This window comes from Bos indicus x Bos taurus, chromosome 18 (assembly GCF_003369695.1).
Source record: "Bos indicus x Bos taurus breed Angus x Brahman F1 hybrid chromosome 18, Bos_hybrid_MaternalHap_v2.0, whole genome shotgun sequence".
Taxonomy (NCBI): domain Eukaryota; kingdom Metazoa; phylum Chordata; class Mammalia; order Artiodactyla; family Bovidae; genus Bos; species Bos indicus x Bos taurus.
In genome coordinates, this window is record NC_040093.1 from 49,821,320 (window position 1) to 49,840,049 (window position 18,730).

Consider the following 18,730-nt stretch of genomic DNA (forward strand, 5'->3'; position numbering starts at 1 on the left):
GATTGAAAATTAGATCACAAATAGATATTTTCTATTATCTTAGACAAATGGTATAGTAGGCAGGCAAAATTTGAAAGCTCAAAAGAAAAATTACTCACTCAATGAATCAGCATGGCCCAGTATGAGCAAATGGGCCTTCACACTAATGTTTATCAAGAGTTTACTACGTGCCAAGCACAGTTCTAAATACTTTTATATACATTCATTGATTTAATTCTTATAAAACCTCCATAATATAGGTACTAACATTATTTTTACCAATGAACAATATTATATACAGAGAGGTTAATTAACTTGCCCAAGGTCAGACAGCTAATGAGTGGCAGAGCCATAACTCAAAGCCAAGAAGTCTATCTCCTGAAACAGTGTTTTTTGATCATTCTGTTTATGCTATCTGATATGGAATATTTTTGATACCTTAATTTCAGCTGGTTTGTAGTAGCGTCTGTTGGGATCTTCCAATGATGTTCTATATCCATCTCTCAAGAAACGCTTAAATCCATATTTTCCTTTTAATTTTCTAATCACTTTATCAAGCGTCTGGCTAAAGAGAACTTCATCATCCAAGGCAAACGCAGGATAACTGATGCAGGGGAGCAGGGCAGCATCTGTGTTCTAGGGGCAAGAAGAAAAAGAAGGGAATAGAAGTGCCTATAGTGATATGATCAGCACAGCCCAAGAAGAACCACAGAGATGAAAAGCCACGAAGGTTATCTAACTGACAGTGAGACTGCTGTGCTTCAAGGGACAGACAGGTGTTTATATGGCATGGTTTAGTGAACCTTACAAAGGAGATAAAACTTCATGCAGTTATAAGAAGTATTTTCAAGGTTCAACACTGGACTCAAATTTTAGTATATTACATCACTGTGTAAAAATTTTCACCAATAATTAATCATTACAACTAGTTTGTCAGAACAATTTGTTCATAATAGTGAAAACCAGAAAACAATCTAAATGTCCAACAATTGGCTGAGTAAGTAGCAGCCAATAAAATTTATATTATAGAAATGGTTACTACACAGAAACTTGTCCATTCAAAGAAACAGGTTATCAAGCATTATGAATAATATTCCTCCAGTTTTGTAAAATAAAAGTATTACATGTGTATATAAAAATACATACAAATCCAAATGTATCACCCTAAGATTATAATTGAATAGTGGAAAATGAGTGGATATATTCTTATTATTTGCTTGTTTGTAAACTCTATTTGTCTATCATAATCTTCTGTTACTTCTATAAAATAGTTATCTTAAAATAACTAAATTATTCCATTTGGGGTGTTTTCAAGAATAGAGCCCTGAATAATCCCTACAAAAATTGGCAATCAGGTACTATATAGGCATATAAGAGTTTATCAGATAAAGAAAAAGGTGAGTAGAATGAGAGAAAAGAAATAAGGAAAGCAATTCTATTCAATAGAAATTTAACTTATGAAAAATATCTTTCTACATTTCTAATATATAATAAACATGACCAAAAAAAAATTCATTTTGGTATAATGTTACTACTTCCTCAAAAAGAAAAAATAGACACTGATGTATAGAACAGTCTTATGGACTCTGTGGGAGAGGGAGAGGGTGGGAAGATTTGGGAGAATGGCAATGAAACATATAAAATATCATGTAGGAAACGAGTTGCCAGTCCAGGTTCGATGCATGATGCTGGATGCTTGGGGCTGGTGCACTGGGACGGCCCAGAGGGATGGTATGGGGAGGGAGGAGGGAGGCGGGTTCGGGATGGGGAGCGCATGTATACCTGTGGCGGATTCATTTTGATATTTGGCAAAACTAATACAATTATGTAAAGTTTAAAAATAAAATAAAATTGGAAGAAAAAAAAAAAGAAAAGAAAAAAAAAAAAAAGAAAAAGAAAAAATACATATATAGTTCTCTACAGCTCTACAAAAACTGAAAGAACAGAGCAGCTTTCTCCTCAGCTCTGCTCACTTCCTGAACACGATCTCCACAGGCCAGAGTAGTGAGTGGCAACACTCTCTCTTCTTACCTCTTCTACCAACCTCCAACACTTTGGAGCACTTTCTTGGATAAAGAAAAAAACTACACAACAATCATAAACAACGGTTCATATTATTATAAAAATATCTCACATGAGATCTTGATTCTCTGGGTAACAATGAGCACAAAGTCTGCCGGTTGCGATTGTGGGCATCGATATCCACAAATATAACTGACCAAGAACAGCCCTGGAATGAGAGAGAAAAAAATTGTCCTATATTAACATAAAAGAACTTGTAGACAACTGGGCAATCTGACTGAACTAAATTTCACATTATAAATCAATCTTACCTTAATTTACAAAAATAATAAAATTAAAAATACAAAGACAAGCAAAGAAAAGTTTACAAAAATATTAACATTGGTTGCATTTGAGAGTGGCATTACAGAAGATTTTAATTTTTTAAATACCATCAAGTATTTCTCAGATTTCTTGCAATAATATACTACTTTTATAATTATAAAAAATAAGTGTTATTATTTTTTTTTATATGCTCAATAGAATATTTATATGAAAGGAAAAAATGGGATGCAAAACCAGGCAGTATGGCTCCAGAATCCACATTATATTTTCCCCATCCTGTCAGTTTTCTTATAAACCAAAATGTATTTATTACCAGATAACTAATAAAGGATATTTCTTTGAATAAAAATAAAAAATAGTTTAGCTAACACTTGTAACAAGGAATTAAGAACTAATTTGGATTCACAAAATCTGAATTGTACAGACCTAACAAAGAATGATCAAACTAAATGAATTTAGGTATCTAGAATTTCCAATATGAAAACTATTTGATTAAAATATGAAGACAGAAGAATCTCAAATAAAAATGTACATAATACTTGCCGTTATTCACTATGTGTAAGGCAATGTGTTTTGTGCTTCACATGGATTATCTCGTTTAATCTCCTTATGTGGACATTAGTGTCCTCATTTTACTGAAAATGATGCTAAATCTTAGTATAACAGAAACAAAGGTTCAAAATTAAGTCTCTGACACATAAGCCTTCATCTTAAGTTCTACATTAGGTAATTTCCCACACTAAAAATTATCTTTCAAGTAAGAACCAAAAACCTGAATAAAAAAAACCAAGTGAACATTAAGAACCAAAAGCTTTAATAAAAAAACCAAGTGTAACAAAAATGGTAACTGGTCTCCTAACCAAGTTAAAAAAAATTTACTCCTTAGCCATTAGTGCTTTCCATCTTCAATAGTACAGCAGTTAAGTAAACATGGCTTTGTCCTTTTATTAAGAACCTAGATATTTTGAAAACACAGAGAATGAAATTGGAACACAGAGACTGCTTCCATTATAAGAGAATACTCAGAAAAAAACATGAGAAGAGGAAGAACACTATCACAAATTTTATGTTGCTTCATTACCTTGCTCACCAATTTCAAAGATGCATTTGCCGTGAAGATAAAATACACTGACTGAAATACAAATCTAGCTCCTAGAACCAAATATCACACTCACTCTGTGTATGAATATGGGTTAACAGGAAAATGTACACAGTATTAGCTCACAAACCAAAACGATTTCTCAATCCTAATATTATTTCTTAAATTTCTCTTAACTCTGACAATAAATGAACAAGGAATGAATGAGGCTGTCTCTCAACCAGATCAATGCTAAACTGTCTTTCTATTATTTCCAAGTCCCTACTTTTCATCCCTACTGTCAAAATTGAGTCCAACAATCCTTCATGCAGTAGCTGCCACTGTCAAGAGTAATGTGCCCTCTGCTTTGAGGGCACGAGACAGAACGCGACCTCTGATACCAAGGAGCTCACCCAGGTGACATACAGCCGTAAATCAGATGAATACCAAACAAAATAGCACTGCACATGGCAATACATGACTAAGTACCAGGTGAGTGAACAAACGCTAAAGTTTACAGCAGAAAACAACACAGCAAGCTTGGGGTACTTCATGCAAAAGGTGAGGACCAGAACCACGATCTGAATTTGGGGGCCAAGGGGAGCAAGTAGAGCAGTTAGAACAAAAGTATAGAGAAATAAATGTGTATGAGACGTTGGGAGTCAAATGAATATACAAAAGAATGGGATTTATTTATCCTTAGGCTGATAAATAAAGTTAATTCCATGTCAAATCAGTCTACCTTGAATTGAATTTTTTTAAAGATGCAATCTAAGTAGGATAATTTATAAGTAAGGAAGTGAAATGGCAAATTTGGCAATTCTTGTCATCATTTGATTCATATAAACAGCCAATTTCTATTCTCTCTCTCTCTCTTTAGTTGCTAAGTCGTGTCCGACTCTTGCAACCCCATGGATTGTAGCCTGCCAGGCTCCTCTGTCCATGGAATTCTCCAGGCAACAGTACTGGAGTGGGTTGCCATTTCCTTCTCCAGGGTTCTATTTTCTATTCAGGAATAAATCGTTTATCTACATTCACCAAAGCACTTGTTCAGACCTCTTCATCTGCCAGCCTCTAAGAAATGTGTGCGAAAGGAAAAATAATCCATAATGCAACCATATTTTTACACTAAGATCAAAGGCTATTAAACGATATTATTTGATTGTCATTTAAAAACAGCACCACAGCTTTTAGGTATATGGCCTGGATTTACAGAAGAATAAAATTCACCTAAAAAACCATGAGCATCTATTTCTATTCAGAAACAAATTTTTAAAAAACTCACCAAGGAGGTCTACATATGGAATCAATTATCACCTACTTTAAATTATCAGACACATTAATTTTAGGCCTGCAAATTTCAAAGGAAGCTAGGTATGTCGGTATTGCTTTGAACACTCCACATAATACGAGCAGTCTTTTTAATCATCACCTCTGAGATTCTGACCTCAGCTCAATTTGTCAGTCTCTTGATCTTTCCAGTTAAAGACAGGAATATGAAAGGATGCTTATATATATATATATATATATATATATATATATAAACTCCCGAGTATCTGATTAACTTGGGATATTTTATTTTCATCTTTCACTTCCTGAAATTAAAACTATGCTGTAATATCCTGACTCTATTTAAAGACCATAGTTTAAGACTGACAGTTCAAACTTTACTTCAAAACTGAGTTTCTCTAATTGTTTTCTACTATACACATTACACAATGATTCAACCTGACTTGAGTTCCAGTGGTTCCAGTGTACTAAACCATCTATTCAGGCCTCCATGACCACAACAAACACTTCTGAGATGGTACCTATGACCAAGGTGGCATCTAAACTAAAACAGGCTGGGACCTGGGACCTATGCTGCAGTGCTGGCATCTGGACAAAAATCTCCTCAAGCAACAAAACACAAAAAAACTATAAGAGACTAAAAATAACTGTGCACAAACAACTGGGATAAATTCTGGACAAAAGACACAAAGAAACCAAGAAACCCAACTGCTACTTCTGAAGAGCTTGGAGCAAGATTAGGGCACTGAATGCATGCTCCCTGCAGACACCACCACCAAAGGGGTAGGTAAACCACCTAAGTCACCCCTCAGGCCTGATCCCTGGACACACCTCTAACGTAACCACATATAAAGAACCAGTTTGAGGCCCCACAGCGAGTGAGCAAGGGAACATGTTACTTGTTCTTGCTCCTCCCTGCTGCAGTAGGGAACCCAAAAAAGCCTTGCCTGAATTTCTTGTCTGGTTTATGATCAATTCCTATTGATTAAGGAGGCCAAGAAACCTGGTAGGTAACATGACCATAAGATGATCCCTTTATTTTCAATTGAAAGTGAAATGATTTAAAGTACTGCCCAGGCCTTTTTTCCCATCATTAGCCATTTCTCTGAACCTGATCTAATGCGCATACTATCCTCAAAGATAAACCAAGATGAAACTGATCAGTATATGTACCATACATGACCTTATCTATTCTCCTGGAAATAAAACCACATCACCATGATCAGGAAACTTTCTTATCTAGTTCAGCATTATAGACTGTCCTATAGCTCTTTGGCACAGCCTAGAGACATATTCTGCAGAAATGACTTTTACTGATGGAAACTGCCCCTCTCTACTATGGCTGTGGTGGAAGTGGGCCTGTAAATAGCCAACTTTTACTTACTGGCCAAACAATAGATTCCAGCAACCCCTCTCACCGGAGGAAATCCTACTCACATATTCTTAAAGGAATTTTCAGGCTATAGAGGGAGATGAACCTGAGTGTTAATTCTTAGGGTTTTAGAAGAACAGAGCTGAGACTCAGACTCAAGAATCACAAAAATGTTGCTGATGTCTGTGACATCTGCTAAGTATAAATTATGATTTATTTAAGTACTGTCAAATATCTATATATCACTATATCCATTTATATATCACTACATATATGGTCAAATACGAATAAATTTCTAAATGCTCAGTTCAGTTCAGTTGATCACTGTGTCCAACTTTTTGCAACCCTGTGGCCTGCAGCATGCCAGGTTTCCCTGTTCATCACCAACTCTTAGAGCTTGCTCAAACTCATGTCCATCAAGTTGGTGATGCCATCCAACCATCTCATCTTATGTCATCCCCTTCTCATCCTGCCTTCAATCTTTCCCAGCATCAGGGGCTTTTCAAATGAGTCAGTTCTTCGCATCAGGTAGCCAAAGTATTAGAGTTTCAGCTTCAACATCAGTCCTTCCAATGCATGTTCAGGACTGATTTCCTTTAGGGTTGACTGGTTTGATCTCCTTGCAGCCCAAGGGACTCTCAAGAGTCTTCTCCAACGTCACAGATCAAAAGCATCAATTCTTTGGTGCTCAGCTATCTTTATGGTCCAACTCTCACATCCATACATGACTACTGGAAAAACCATAGCTTTGACTAGACAGACCTTTGTTGGCAAAGTGATGTCTCTGCTTTTCAATATGCTGTCTAGGTTGGTTATAGCTTTTCTTCCAAGGAGCAAGCGTCCTTAATTTCATGGCTGCAGTCACAATCTGCAGTGATTTTGGAGCCCCCAAAATAAAGTCTGTCACTGTTTCCACTGTTTCCCCATCTATTTGCCATGAAGTGATGGGACTAGATGCCATGATCTTAGGTTTTTGAGCGCTCAGTTTTAAGCCAACTTTTCTACTCTCCTTTTCCACTTTCAGCAAGAGGCCTCTGTTATAAACTTACTACAAAAATTAAATTGATCAAATTTTATTTTCTCCCAAACAAAAATATGTTTTGAAAATAGTTTCAGAGTAAAGATTTAAATGATGAGTCCTTTTTCTTTAAACTAAGGCAAATCTGATAATTTTTTTAAAAATTATTTTTTAATTGAAGGGTAATTGCTTTACTGAATTTTGTTGTTTTCTGTCAAACATCAACAGGAATCAGCTACAGGTATACATATGTCCCCTCCCTCTTGAACCTCCATCCCATCTTCCTCGCCATCCCATACCTCTATGCTGATACAGAGCTGCTGTTTGAGTTCCCTGAGTCATACAGCAAATTCCCATTGGCTATCTATTTAACATAGAGCAATGTAAGTTTCCATGTTACTGTCTCTATAAAAAGAAGGAAGGAAGTGTAGAAACACATAATAATGAAAGTTAAAGGCATATTCCATCCAACAATTCCCAAAAACAAAAATTAATTTTTGTCTTTACTCAAACACCAAAGCACACAAAGGGCAAGAATTCATGAAGTAGATACCTCCTTCAGAAGATCAATAATTAAGAAGAAAATGGTGTGGTAAAAAGGTAGAAGTTTCCATTTATAAAATAAATAAATCCTAGGAATGTAATGTGAACTAAATGGACTGGAATGGACAAATTGAATTCAGATGACCATTATATCTAACTACTCTGGGCAAGAATTCCTTAGAAAAAAAGGAGTAGCCCTAACAGTTAACAAAAGGGACCTAATTGCAGTACTTGAGTGCAATCTCAAAAATGACAGAAAGACTCTATTTCCAAGGCAAACCATTCAGTATCACAGTAATCCAAGTCTATGCCCCAGCTGCTAATGCCTAAGAAGCTGAAGCTGAATGGTTCTATGATGACCTACAAGACCTTCTAGAATTAACACCAAAAAATATGTTCTTTTCATCACAACGGATTGGAATGCAAAAGAAGGAGGTCAACAGATAAGTGGAGTAATAAGAAAGTTTGCCTTGGAATACAAAATGAATCAGGGCAAAGGCTAACAGAGTTTGGCCAAGAGAAAGCACTGGTCATACCAAACACCCTCTTCTAACAACACAAGAGGCGACTCTACACCTGGACATCACTACATGGTCAACAGCTTTATGGGCTTCCCTGGTGGCTCAGAGGATAAAGTGTCTACCTGCAATGCAGGAGACCCAGGTTCGATCCGCGGGTTGGGAAGATCCCCTGGAGAAGGAAATGGCAACCCACTCCAGTATTCTTGCCTGGAGAATCCCACGGACAGAGGAACCTGGGGGGCTACAGTCCACGGGGTCGCAGAGTCGGACACAACTAAGCGACTTCACTTTCTTTGTTTCTATATTCCTTGTAGTTGAAGATGGAGAAGCTCTACACAGTTAGCAAAAATAAGACCGGGAGCTGACTGTGGCTCAGATCATGAACTCCTTATTGCAAAATACAGACTTAAACTGAAGAAAGTGGGGAAAACCACTAGGCCATTCAGGTATGACCTAAATGAAATCCCTTACGACTACACAATGGAAGTGACAAAACAGTTTCAAGGGATTAGATCTAATACAGTGCCTGAAGAACTATGGATGGAGATTCCCAACATTGTACAGGAGGCAGAGATCAAAACCATCCCCAAGAAAAAGAAATGCAAAAAGGCAAAATGGTTGTTGAGGAGGCCTTACAAATTGCTGAGAAAAGAAGAAAAATGAAAGGCAAAGGAGAAAAGGAAAGATATACCCATCTGAATGCAGAGTTCCAAAGAATAGCAAGGAGAGATATGAAAGCTTTCTGAAGTGATCAATGCAAAGAAATAGAGGAAAATGACAGAATGTGAAAGAGCAGAGATCTCATCAAGAAAATTAGAGATACCAAGGGAACATTTCATGCAAATATGGGGACAATAAAGGACAGAAATGGTATGGACCTAACAAAAGCAAAAGATTTTAAGGAGAACTGGCAAGAACACACAGAAGAACTACACAAAAAAGATCTTAATGACCCAGATAACCATGATGGTGTGATCACTCACCTAGAGCCAGACATCCTGGAGTGCAAAGTCAACAGGGTTTTAGGAAGCATCACTATGAACAAAGCTAATGCAGGTGATGAGATTCCAGCTGAGCTATTTCAAATCCTAAAGGATGATGCTATGAAAGTCCTACACTCAATATGCCAGCTAATTTGGAAAACTCAGCAAAGGCCACAGGACTGGAAAGGTCAGTTTTCATTCCAATCCCAAAGAAAGTTCAAAATACTGCACAACTGCACTCATCTCACATGCTAGCAAAGTAATGCTCAAATTCTCAAAATTCTCCAAGTTAGGCCTCAACAGTACATGAACTGAGAACTTCCAGATATACAAACTGGATTTAGAAAAGGTAAAGGAACTAGGGATCAAATTGTTAATATCTGCTGGATCACAGAAAAAGCAAAATAATTCCAGAAAAACATCGACTTCTGCTTCATTAAATATGCCAAATCCTTTGACTGTGTGGATCACAACACACTGCAGAAAATTCTACAAGAGATGGAAATATGAGACCACCTGACCTGCCTCCTAAAAAAATCTGTATGCAGGTCAAGAAGGAACAGAAATGCAGACGGAACAACAGACTGATTTCAAACTCAGAAAGGAGTATATCAAGGCTGTATATTGTCACTGTGTTTATTTAACTTATATGCAGAGTACATACATCATGAGTAATGCTGGGCTGGATGAAGCACAAGTTGGTATCAAGATTGCCATGAGAAATATCAATAACCTCAAATATGAAGATGACACCACTCTTATGGCAGAAAACAAAGAGGAACTAAACAGCCTCTCAATGAAATTGAAAGAGGAGAATGAAAATGCTGGCTTAAAACTCAACGTTCAAAAAACTAAGACCATGGCATCTGGTCCCATCACTTCATGGCAAATAGATGAGGAAACAATGGAACAGTGACAGACTTTATTTTCTTGGGCTCCAAAATCAGTGTGAATGGTGACTGCAGCATGAAATTAAAAGATTCTTCCTCCTTGGAAGAAAAGCTATGAGCAACCTAGACAGCGTATTAAAAAGCAGAGCCATTACTTTGTCGACACAGGTCTGTATAGTCAAAGTATGGTTTTCCCAGTCATCATGTATGGATTTGAGAGTTGGATCATAAAGAAGGCTGAGCGCCAAAGAATTAATGCTTTTGAGCTGTGTTGTTGGAAGACTCTTGAGCATCCCTTAAACTGCAAGGATATCAAACTGGTCAATCCTGATGGAAATCAGTGCTGAATATTCATTGGAAGGACTGATGCTGAAGCTGAAACTCCAATACTTTGGCCACCTGATGCAAAGAGCCAACTCATTAGAAAAGACTTTTATGCTGGGAGAGATTGAAGGCAGGAGGAGAAGGGGACCACAGAGGATGAGATGATTGGATGGCATCACTGACTCGATGGACATGAGTCTGAGTAAGCTCCGAGAGTTGGTGATGGACAGGGAAGTTGGGCATGCTGCAGTCCATGGGGTCACAAAGAGTCAGACACAACTGAGCGACTGAATTGAATAATGCTAAGTTACTTTTTATTTGCAAAACTACTTTCTGAGTTAGTGCCAATATCTCTATCTTTTTCAGTGAGGAAGCTAAGACTTAGATAAATATCTAGCCAAAGTCACAAGCTCACTGGAGGAGTAGGAGCACACAGTGATCCTGTCTTGACCCTGAATACAATTCCATTCCTTTATGCCAGATTCCTACTCCACTCACACAACTCCTTTCATCCATCCTTATCTGTCTGCTGCTGCTGCCGCTGCTAAGTCACTTCAGTCATGTCCGACTCTGTGCGACCCCAGAGACAGCAGCCACCAGGCTCCCCCATCCCTGGGATTCTCCAGGCAAGAACACTGGAGTGGGTTGCCATTTCCTTCTCCAATGCATGAAAGTGAAGAGTGAAAGTGAAGACGCTCAGTCGTGTCCAACTCCTAGCAACCCCATGGACTACAGCCTACCAGGCTCCTCCTCCTCCTCCTCCAGGCAAGAGTACTGGAGTGGGATGCCATTGCCTTCTCTGTTATCTGTCTATATATATATAAACATGTATTCTTTAAATATTTATACATACATATTATACTCACACACAGATATTTAAAGAAATATACTGAGAGTAAGTCAGGGGTAAAAGGAAATTAAAAGAATTGAACGATACATGTAGGATTTCCATGAGTATGGTGACTCTTAAGAGAGAGAGAAATGTGGTTATAAGCCAAGGGATCAAAGCCAGAGGACCAAAAGTCTCCAGAAGAGGCATAGTATTAATTCTCATCATTTTCAATAGGCTCATACACCCCCACATTTTTATGAGCTCTTATCCCTCCATTTCTCTAGCCACAGGTCTTGAGAGAAAAAAGAATGTGGAAGAGAGTGATTTAGAGTCATGTCTGAGGCACCCAGAACAAGTAACTGCTTCTGTCTAACTCGAACTTGAAACTTTCTTAAATGCAACACTTGAGGTACATAGTATTATAATTTTCATAACAAAATCCATGTCACATTTTACATGTCTAAGTTCCTAAAATGTATCTTCATTGATTTGATTAGCATTGAATAGCTTAAGGTTAATTATGATATTAGTTGGACACTTCTTCTGCCCTCCCATTAAAAAAAAAATTATTTCTAGTTGAAGGATAATTGCTTTACAATATTGTGTCGGTTTCTGCCATATACTAACATCAGCCACAGGCATGCATATGTCCTCTCCCTCTTGAAACTTCCTCCCACCTTCTACCACATAAGACACCTCTATGTTGTCACAGAGCACCAGTTTGAGCTCCCTGAGTCATACAAGAAATTCCCACTGGCTATCTATTTATTGTTCAGTAACTCAGTAGTGTCTGATTCTTTGCGACTCCATGGACTGCAGCACGTGAGGCTTCCCTGTCCTTGACTATCTCCGGGAATTTGCTCAAACTCACATCCATTGAATCAGTGATGCCATCCAATCATCTCATCCCGTCATCACCTTCTCCTCCTGCCTTCAATCTTTCCCAAAATCAGAGTCTTTTTCAATAACTTGGCTCTTCACATCAGGTGGCCAAAGTATTAGAGCTTCATCTTTAGCATCAGTCCTTCCAATGAATATTCAGGGTTAATTTCCTTTGGGATTGACAGGTTTGATCTCCATGTGGTCCAAGGGACTCTCAAGAGTCTTCTCTAGGATCACAGTTCAAAAGCATCAATTCTTCAGTGCTCAGCCTTCTTTATGGTCCAACTCTCACATCCATACATGACTATGGAAAAACTATAGCTTTGACTATACGGACCTATGTCAGCAAAGTGATACCTCTGCTTTTTAATACGCTGTCTAGGTTGGTCATAACTTTTCTTCCAAGGAGCAAGCATCTTTTAACTTCAGGGCTGCAGTCACCATCTGCAGTGATTTTGGAGCCCAAGAAAATTGTTTGTTACTGTTCCATTGTTTCCCCAACTATTTGACATGAAGTGATGGGACCAGATGCCATGATCTTAGTTTTGTGAATGTTGAGTTTTAAGCCAGATTTTTCACTGTCCCCTTTCACCTTCATCAAGAGGTTCTTTAGTTCCTCTTTGCTTTCTGCCATTAGGCTGGTATCATCTACACATCTGAGGTTACTGATCTATTTTACATATGGTAGTTTATATATTTCCATGCTCCTCTCTCCATTTGTCTCACCATCTCCTTCACCTCTGTGTCCACAAGTCTGTTCTCCATATCTGCGTCTCCACTACTGCCCACAAATAGGTTAATCAGTACCATCTTTCTAGATTCCATATATATGTGTTAATATACGGTATTAGTTTTTCTGATTCTGATTTACTTCATTTTGTATAATAGGTTCTAGGTTCATCCACCTCATTAGAAAGGACTCAAATGTGTTCCTTTTTACGGTTGAGTAATATTCCATTGTATATATGTACCACAGCTTTTTTATCCATTCATCTGTCAATTGACATCTAGGTTGTTTCCATGTCCTGGCTATTGTAAATATTGTTGCAGTGAACACTGGGGTACATGTGTCATTTTCAATACGGTTTTCTCAGAGTATATGCCCAGTAGCAGGACTGTTGTGTCATATGGTAGCTTTATCCCTAGTTTTTTAAGGACTCTCCATATTGTTCTCCACAGTTACTGTATCAATTTACATTTCCAGGAACAGTGCAAGAAGGTTCCCTTTGCTCCACACCCTCTCCAGCATCCACTGTTGATAGATTTTTTGATGACGGCCATTTTGAGGTGTGAGGTAATATCTCACTGCAGTTTTGACTTGCATTTCTCTAATAATGAGTGATACTGAGCATATTTTTATGTGTTTATTGGTCTTCTTGTCTTCTTTGCAGAAATGTCTGTTTAGGCCATCTGCCCAACTTTTGATTGGGCGGTTTGTTTTTCTGGTATTGAGTTGTAAGAGCTGCTTTTATATTTTGGAAATGCTTTGTCAGTTGTTTAATATGCAACTATTTTCTCCCTTCCTGAGCACTGTCTCTTCACTTTGTTTATATGCTTCCTTTACTATGCAAAAGCTTTTAAGTTTAATTAGGTCCCATGGTTTATTTTTATTTCCATAACTGTAGGTGGTGGGTCATAGAGGATCTTGCTGAGATTTATGTCATGGAGTGTTCTGCCTATGTTTTCCTCTAAGAGTTTTATAGTTTCTGGTCTTACATTTAGGTCTTTAATCCATTATGAGTTTATCTTTGTGTATGGTTTTAGGGAGTGTTCTAATTTCATTCTTTTACATGCACCTGTCCAGTTTTCCTGGCACCACTTATTAAAGAGAGTATCTTTGCTTCATTGCATTTTCTTGCCTCCTCTGTCCAAGATAAAGTGTCTGTAGGTGCATAGGTTTATCTCTGGGCTTTCTATCTTGTTCCATTGGTCTATATTTTTGCTTTTTCTTCTTGACATTATCATACTGTCTTGATGACTGCAGCTTTGTAGTATAGTCTGAAGTAAAGAAGGTTGGTTCCTTCAATGCCATTCTTTTTTCTCAAGTTTGTTTTGGCTATTTGGGGCCTCTTGTGTTTCCATACAAATTGTGAATTTTTTTGTTGTAGTTTTGTGAAAAATGCCATTGGTAATTTGATAGACATTGTACTGAATTTGCAGATTGTTTCTGGTAATAAAGTCATTTTCACAATATTGATTCCTTGTACCCATGAAAATGCAATATCTCTCCATCTTTTATATCATCCTTGATTTCTTTCATCAGGGTTTTATAGTTTTCTGTACACAAATCTTGCTTCTTTGGTAGGATTATTCCAAGGCATTTGATTCTTTTTGTTGCAATGGTGAATGGGATTTTTCTTAATTTCTCTTTCTGATTTTTCATTGTTAGTATATAGGGATGTAAGTGATTTATGTGTATTGATTTTGTATCCTGCAATTTTACTAAATTCACTAATTAGCTCTAGTAATTTTCTGATATTTTTAGGGTTTTCTATGTATAGTATTATGTCATGTGCAAACTGAGAGTTTTACTTCTTTTCTAATCTGGATTCCTTATATTTCTTTTTCTTCTCTGACTGCTGTGCCTAGGACTTCTAAAATTATGTTGAATAACATTGGCAAGAATGGGCACCCTTGTCTTGTTCCTGATCTCGGAGGAAATACTTTCAGATTTTCACCACTGAGAATAGTGTTTGCTGTTGGTTTATCATATATGGCCTTGACTATGTTCAGGTAGATTCCTTCTATGCCCATTTTTTGAAGAGTTTTTGCCATAAATGAGTGCTGAATTTTGTCAAAAGCTTTTTCTGCATTTATTGAGATTATCATATGGTTTTTATCTTTCAATCTGTTAATACAGTATATCACATTGATTGATTTGCATATAATGAAGAATCTTTGCATCCCTGGAAAAAACAGAACTTGATTATAGCATACTACCTGTTTAATGCATTGTTGGATTCTGCCTGCTAGAATTTTGTTGAGGATTTTTGCATTTATGTTCATCAGTGATACTGGCCTGTAATTTTCTTTTTTTGTGATGTCTTTGTCTGGTTTTGATATCAGGGTGATGGTGGCCTCATAGAATGAGTTTGGCAGTGTTCCTTCCTCTGCAATTTTTTGGAGCAGTTTGAGAAGGATAGGCATTAGCTCTTCTCTAAATGTTGAATAAAATTCACCTGTGAAGTCAGTTGGCCCTGGGGTTTTAGTTTTGGGGAAATTTTTAAATCACAGTTTCAATTTCAGTACTTGTCATTGGTTAGCTGATAATATTTATTTCTTCCTAGTTTAGTCTTGGAAGTTTGAACTTTCCTAATAATCTGTTCTTGTCTTCAAGGTTGTCCATTTTGTTGGCATATAGTTGCTCATAATAGTCTCTTATGATCCTTTATATTTCTGTGTTGTCTGCTGTAACCTCTCCTTTTTCATTTCTAATTTTGTTGATTTGATTCTTCTCCCTTTTTTCTTAACCATCTCACTAATGATTTGTCCATTTTGATTATCTTTTCAAAGAACCAGCTTTTAGTTTTATTAATCTTTACTATTGTTTACTTCATTTCTTTTTTATTTCTGCTCTGATCTTTATGATTTCTTTCCTTCTACTAACTTTGGGGTCTTTTTGTTCTTCTTTTTCCGGTTGTTTTAGCTGTAAAGTTACATTGTCTATGTGATGTTTTTCTTGTTTTTTGCATTGCTATACTTTCATCTTAGAACTGTTTTTGCTGCATTCCATAGGTTTTCCATCACTGTGTTTTCATTGTCATTTGTTTCTAAGAATTGTTTATTTCCCTTCTTATTTCTTCAGTAACCTGTTGGTTATTCATAAACATATTGCTGAATCTCCATGTAATTGTGTTGTTTAATCTTCATGTGCTTGTGTTTGTTAGTTTTTTCCTGGTAACTGATATGTAGTTTCATAGCATTGTGGTCAGAAAAGATGCTTGACACAATTTCAATTTTCTTAAATATACTGAGGCTTGACTTGTGACCCAAGATGTGGTCTATCCTAGAGAATGTTCCATGTGCACTTGAGAAGAAAATGTATTCTTCTGCATTTTGATGGAATGTCCTGAAGATATCAATTAGGTTTATCTGATCTACTGTGTAATTTAAGGCTTGTGGTTCCTTATTAATTTTCTGTTTTGATGATCTGTCCACTGGTGTTAAGTGGGGTGTTAAAAGCCCCCTACTATTATTATGTTACAGTCAATTTCCCCTTTTTTATCTGTTAGTGTTTGCCTTACATACTGAGGTGCTGACGCCTATGTTGTGTGCATAAATATTTTAAATTGTTATGTGTTCTCCTTGGATTGATACCTTGATCTTTATGTAGTGTCTTTCTTTGTCTCTTTTAAGATTCTTTAGTTTAAGGTCTGTTTTGTCTGATATGAGAATCGGTGTCCTGTGTTTAGTTGTTCAGTTGTGTCTGAATCTTTGCAACCCCATGGACTGTAACCCGCCAGGCTCCTCTGCCCATGGGGATTCTCCAGGCAAGAATACTGAAGTGGGATGCCATGCTTTCCTCCAGGGGATCTTCCCAACCCAGGGATTGAACCCAGGTCTCCTGCATTGCAGGCATATTTTTTACCATTTGAGCCACCAGAGAAGCCCATGAGAATTGTTACTCGGGCTTATTTTTGATTTCCATTTGTATGGAATATCTTTTTCTACCCTCTCACTTTAAGTCTGTATGTGTCTCTAGGTCTGAAGTTGGTTTCTTGTAGATAGCATATATATGGGTGTTTTTGTATCCATCCAGTCAGTCTGTGTCTTTTGGGTGAAGCATTGAATCCATTTGCATTTAAAGTAATTGTTGATATGGGGCTTACCAGATGACACCAGTTGTAAAGAACTTGCCTGCCAATGCTAGAGATGTAAGAGATGTAGGTGTAATCATTGGATTGCGAAGACCCCCTGGAGAAGGGCATGCCAACCCATTCCAGTATTCTTGCCTGGAGAATCCCATGGCGAGAGGGGTTTGGAGGGCTACAGTCCATAGGGTCGCAAAGAGTTGAATACGAATGAAACAGTTGAGCAACTGACATTTTCTTAATTGTTTTTGGTTTGTTTTTGTAGGTTTTTTCCTTGTCTTGTGTTTCCTACCTATAGAAATCCCTTTAGCATTTGCTGTAAAGCTGGTTTGGTGGTGCTAAATTCTCTTAACTTTTGCTTATCTGTAAAGCTTTTGATTTCTCTACCAATTTTGAATGAGATCCTTGCCAGGTAGAGTAATCTTGGTTGTAGATTTTTCCCTTTTGGTACTTTAAATGTATCCTGTCATTCCCTTCTGGCCTGCAGAGTTTCTGCTGACAGATCAGCTGTCAACAGCATGGGATTTCCCCTCTATATTACTTGTTGCTTTTCCCTTGCTGCTTTTAATGTTCTTTCTTCATGTTTAATCTTTGTTAGTTTGATTAGTATGTGTCTTGGTGTGTTTCACCTTGCATTTATCCTGTATGGGTATCTTTACAAAAATTGCTAAATAAAATCAGTCTACTTCTTGATCCAGAGTAATAACCAGTATTACTGCATATTATTCTTTCCATTGACAACTCAATCCATGATCACTTGATTAGGTGCATAAATCAGTTAAAAATTTAAGGCAATCCTCAGGGTTTCCCTTTTATCTCAGAGAAAATGAGATTTAGACAAATGAATACAGTCAGTTGAGGGTTAAGCTAGTATCCCAATTTCCAATTCCTTGGCTGCACATCTGAACCAAATTTCCCCTCTGCATGAAATATACATCTATATACATTAAATTGAAACCAACAAGGGAATTGACAAGTAAAATATTTAGTACCTAATGCAAGGAATATATAAAAATGCTGAAAGTTGAACAAAAGACTAGAGAGAGAAGCTACTGAACTTGGAAAATGAAAATTCTTCATCAAGAGTTTTATTGTTAAATTAAGCAATCTTTTTTGTTAGAAAACTAAAATTTAAGAAGCAAATTATATTCAAAGGAAAGTTTGTTCAACCCTGGGCTGCTACATAAATTTCAGACATTCTCTGATCATGATGAATGAATTGGTTAATAAATGGCCAAGTTAATTAAACATGCAAATCAAAAAATGAAGTTTGTTGTTGCTACTGCTGTTTTTTTACCTGGTTGCCAAAGAGGTTGAATCCATTAATTGCTTCTAGAGCTGCTTTTGCTAAGCCAACAGAGCTAGAAGAGAAAAGGGAATACTTTATAACTCTGATGTATTTGTCTATAAAAGAATAACTGTTATATGATGAATATTCCCAAGCAAGTATTTTTATTAACACTTATAACAACTTCCCAAGAATAATGTCTAATAGACTTCAGTCTGACATTTCACTATGTTAATTTTTCTTCCTTATAGTTAGTGATCTCCAAGGAAAAATATTTCTAAGTTCACCATGATCTACACAAATGGTCATACTATTGATGGGAGTAGTCTTAATTCCAGTATCACTTATATTCAGTAACTCAAGGGAAAAAATGATTATGTTTAGAAGAAAGTGTAGTATGATGATATTTGCATGGTAATATCGGGCTGGGCATCATCATTCAGATCAATGAATAGAGCTTTTGTCATGTCAATTCTGAGCCCTAGAAAAGATTTTGTATATCACACACTAGCCACAGAGTATGGTTTAATATACCCATTCGAATGCTCTTTGATTAAGGCCCAATGAAATGGC

At 36.9% G+C, this 18,730-nt stretch overlaps 1 protein-coding gene across 4 annotated transcripts in view; it reads right to left on the bottom strand.

Annotated features, from left to right (window-relative positions):
* The window catches only part of PHKB (phosphorylase kinase regulatory subunit beta), a 228,364-nt gene that overhangs the window by 109,948 nt on the left and 99,686 nt on the right, over positions 1–18,730 (bottom strand). For all 4 annotated transcript variants that reach the window (XM_027513690.1, XM_027513689.1, XM_027513691.1 and 1 more), the window contains 3 exons: positions 18,167–18,230; positions 2,114–2,209; positions 418–615 (listed from right to left, as the gene is read on the bottom strand). In XM_027513690.1, the coding sequence (XP_027369491.1) occupies positions 418–615; positions 2,114–2,209; positions 18,167–18,230 (358 nt within the window). The remainder of the gene's footprint in view (positions 1–417; positions 616–2,113; positions 2,210–18,166; positions 18,231–18,730) is intronic.